This window comes from Panicum virgatum, chromosome 1K (genome assembly GCF_016808335.1).
Source record: "Panicum virgatum strain AP13 chromosome 1K, P.virgatum_v5, whole genome shotgun sequence".
NCBI classification, from domain to species: Eukaryota; Viridiplantae; Streptophyta; class Magnoliopsida; order Poales; family Poaceae; genus Panicum; species Panicum virgatum.
In genome coordinates this window covers 8,588,169-8,592,510 of record NC_053136.1, presented here as the reverse complement: position 1 = coordinate 8,592,510, position 4,342 = coordinate 8,588,169, and the positions used below count along the sequence as shown (strand labels likewise).

Sequence of the window (4,342 nt, the reverse complement as noted above, 5' to 3'; positions counted from 1 at the left end):
CATCCGCGCCCGCGCCACCCGACACACAACGCGCACAGGCGGCTCCGTCTGCAGAACTAGGCCGAGCTGCAGCCGGCCGCCGCCGCATGTCCCCGGCACCCCGAGAGCGCTGGGAGGTAGATCCGGAGGCCAAGGTGGTGGATCCGGCCTGCCCCAGTCCGGATCCGGCCGCGGACGCCCAGGTCCGGCCGCCGCCGTCATGGCCAGGGCCTCCTCCAAGAGAGCGTGAGAGGGGAGAAAATGAGGAGGGAAGTGGAGCCCCGCCACCACCTTCCTTGTGGCTGCGCGGGCTTCCGGCAGCCGCTTCGGTGACGGCGAGTGGGGGGAGCGATGCTGGAGGGGCTGGCGGCGCGGGGCTTGGTGTTCCGCCCGAGCCGCCCTGAGGAGGGCGACGCGGGGGCTGGGGAAAAAATTTCACATGGATCAGATTCAAGTAACAAGGCCTTCATTGCATGGATATTAGTTAGGATGTGTTTGCAGGCACTTGATCAATTAGGAAGTTTACCAATTGCTCTGACGACAAACTGCAAACGACTGGGACAATTTGGACGTATCTGTAGGCTATGAACAAAAGCTATCTAGATAAGCAGCGTACAGGCTCAACTCCAGGAAAACGAAACAGGAGTATATCACATAGCATAATACACATAATACAGGTCACAAGTTACTCTAGTAGACAAGCACAATATTATACAATGCCGGGGGGCACACCATCCATCTCAAAACAGTTGGTTTAGTCACCGAGAGTTTCGCTAGACGGCAATCTGTTCATCAGGATTAGCTCCAGCTTGGATCGGACCCTGAACGGAATCTGGCTTCACCTCAGTTCCTTGTAGATGCCCTGTAGCTGACTGTGTCTCTTGAGCACTACCTTTAATTGGCTTGGTGTTCTTTAGCTGCCTTGCAGGTGATGAGCTTGCTGTGTCGTCGAGCAGACCTGTTTCCTGTGATGGCAATCTGGGGAGTGACTTCCTCTGGGGCTTCTTTGCTGAATTTGATGGGCTTGGTTTTTTCACACCATTCTGAGAAACCTTTTCCTCAAGGCTCAGGCTGGCAGGTTGGTCCGACGTGGTATTTTCTTCAGTCTCTGGTGTGGACTTGTTTTTAGAACGGCCAAGCTTTGGTGATTTAGCTCTGGTTGGGGGGATCTACAACAATACCAGCATACGGTGAGTAATATTACCATGTCAGAGCTGGAAAACAGATAATTAGTTTGAAAAACAAACTCCATATTTGGCCAATAGTAATATATATACACTCGAGATGATCAACAACAGAACATTCCCTACATATGTAAATAGAGAAAAACAAAATATCCAACTGCAGTTTACCATGTTATCATGAGTTCTTTTAAAGGAGGGAGAGACGTTCCTCTGATTTTGTCTTAAAGCAATTGGTATCAAGATTCGAATCCCAACCGGTAACAGGGGTTTCATGAGAATTAAAGGCTTCCAGGTTCAAGCTAAACTATATAATAGTTTCAACTTCGCCTCCTTTATATCTGTAAAATACATATTTTCAAATGGCAAGAGGCCATCGTTGACTATAACTAATAGAGTCATGCTGCATGATTGAATGAGTGATGATTCCACACATGTTCATAAGGCATAACAGTCACAAGTTCACTCAAAGTATAAGGGACTATAGCTAGCCGTGAGTCATTAATCACTAAATTACCTTTTTCAATTCAACTTTGGCAGGAGTTGGTTCCTTATAGAAGCTTGGCATTGGTGTTGCCTTGAAATTCAAACTTTTCCGCAGCATTTTGAGTTCTGCCTCTTCAGTTTCCTATGCATTTTAAAGAAATATTATCAGCAAGCAACATAGAGATGTGGAAAGCAACATTTCCCAAAAGAAGGGCAAATAAGAATACCTTTGATTTAGCTTGCAAATTGCTTATTTCTAATTCTCTTGCATGAATCTTCTCCTCAAGCTTCAAATAGAACTATTCAATTGAAGAATGGGTGAACCAAATAGGCAATATACATCTTTCAAAATGGAATCAGCAAATAAAATAGCTAAACAAGATTTCACCTCTCGCCTTTTTTCAGATCTCTCATCACACTTGAAGGTGAAGCCGTATGAAGGAGTGCTGCCAACTTTTCGAGGCTTTGTACTCTCACAGTTGGAATCTTCTTCATCTCTTTTGATGGAAGAGTGCTGGCCTGACGACTTTTGAGTTCTCCTTTTCTCCCTGCATTTGAGCGTGTTGAATATAAATAGCACAAGAGATTCTCCAAACATATAGCTGTATTAGATAACTCTATTCAAAAATAACTATCGAGTGCATCTACAATGCCTACTCAGGGAATAACTAAGAGTAAATGTGAAAAAACATTGAGCAAAAATAAACGGGAAGGGGGATACTCTTGTCTGGAACTCTGGATTCTGGAATAGTTCTAAAATAGCATTATTTGTGGTGAAGATCTCCATTTGAGGTATATAAACTAATACACCATTAGGCATTTGTCCATTACTGCATCTCTTTTTTTCTCGGATTATTCTGATCTTAATAGACATATGCAAACAGAAAGGACGAAGCAACTTACTTGGAGTCATCCAGCAATGCAGCATCCTTGGAAGATGAGTGAGACTCATTCTTGACAGCTTTCTGATAAAAGTGAAACAAGCCATGTCAGATCTGACTAGATTGGGCAGGAAGCTGATTCCAGATATCCATAAGGGCAGATATTAAAACAAAGTGCACCATCATGTAAATTACTTACATTACTACAGACACTGGCATCACCATTGGATACCCGGGCAACAGGTGCCTTAGGAAGAGAAGAATTGGGGGTCCTTCTCCTTGACTGAGCTTCATCTCCACTCCTTGGGCTCTTAGACTTCACAGCCTTAGGTCCATGACTTTGGGTCCCCTAAAAATACATTAGGGAATGCCAATCAGCACAATAGCACAAGGTAACATTATTCTACTGATATGTAGAAGACTGTCACTAAAGCATTACGAGACATCACCGTCAAGAGCTCACCTTGGAAAGGCGAGGCTTCCTGCCCTCGGCGGGCGAGGTGGCCTCCCCGCCAGCCTCTTCGGGCGGGTTGATCACCTCGCTCTCCCCTGAGTTATCCTCATTGCCTTTCTCCCCATGCTCTTCCTCACCATGGCCCCCTAAGCTAGGCAATGCAGACTTCCCACTGGCCCCATCCTCGACGGCCGCCGCCGGACCCGTTGCGTCGATGACGTCATCGACCACATCCTCCATCTCAACCAAGCCGCCACCGACGCACCTCCCCGAGGGAAATGAGGTAGAAGCGAGATCTACGCCTGAGAAACGCCAAATGCGCGCAGATCTAGCCGAGCAACCGCGCACGAAATGCGTGCGGCGCCTACGCTGCCGGAGGGGGCGGGAGATGGTGGAAAGATCGCTTCTTTACCTCACCCGAGGGGAGTGATGAGGAATGGCGGTGCGGAGGAGCGCGGCGGGGAGGATGGGGCAGGCGGCGGCTCGCCGGCTTCCGCGGAGAAGGGCCGCTTGTGGCAGGGAATCCATAGGGAGGAGACAGCGGGGGTTGTAGGTGGTGGTGACTCTGTTTGGGCTGGGGGTGGTTACTCGTCTCCAATCTTGCTGTTTTTTCATTGTTTTTCTTTTTTTTTCTCTGTTTGTTTTCCTACTGTTTTCTTTTTCCTTTTTGTCCCCAGTTCCTCCTTTCAATATCTCCTGTCCTTAGATCTTAAAATGGAATCTTATGTTCTCATCAGGGGAAAAGGATAGTTCAAATGAAATAAATTCTCTTAAAATTACATCACAGTTATTGCTAGGTACGCAAATGGCAAACCGTCACGAAATCTCTAGTGATGAACATAGAATTATGAAAGGTGAAAAGAATGATTTATGGGTTCAGGAAAACTATGAGAGGATATCATACTGATGAGTTAACTAGATGTTCTCTTCCCTTCTGCAATACTCTTCTTTTTTATCTACATGCATCAACTATATTATAGAACATGTCAGTGATGCAAGTTATGCGTCTATTTGGACATGATTCTTAGATCCATCTTCATCATACTATTGTTACATTACAACCTTTTTTAATTTAATATCTTGTCTTATCATGCAGCTTTAGTGGCGTGATATCCAACATTTCCAATAACGGTATGATATGCAACACTCGTTTATATTAGATTAAATATATCATCCTATTCCCTCAAAGCTATTGTAAAAGTAAGTTAATCTAAGAGATGCACATGTCCTATGAATCTCACTTAAACATTGGCATTTGGTAATGTGATATACGGCTCTCTTCTTGAATAGCTTCACAGAGAGCTTCACTTGAAGCCGTGTCAAACGGGTATAAATGCAACAGCTTCATCCATGAAGCATCT

At 45.4% G+C, this 4,342-nt stretch overlaps 1 protein-coding gene across 1 annotated transcript; it reads right to left on the bottom strand.

The window, feature by feature from the left end:
- Positions 1-566: 566 nt before the first annotated feature.
- Positions 567-3,568, bottom strand: LOC120680536 (protein WVD2-like 5). The gene is made up of 7 exons (XM_039962062.1): positions 2,991-3,568; positions 2,727-2,876; positions 2,550-2,611; positions 2,035-2,194; positions 1,874-1,945; positions 1,678-1,788; positions 567-1,148 (listed from the first exon to the last, which is right to left on the bottom strand). Exons 1-7 carry the CDS (start codon positions 3,219-3,221, stop codon positions 753-755), a joined length of 1,182 nt encoding a protein of 393 aa, XP_039817996.1. The 5' UTR covers positions 3,222-3,568; the 3' UTR covers positions 567-752.
- Positions 3,569-4,342: the final 774 nt, after the last annotated feature.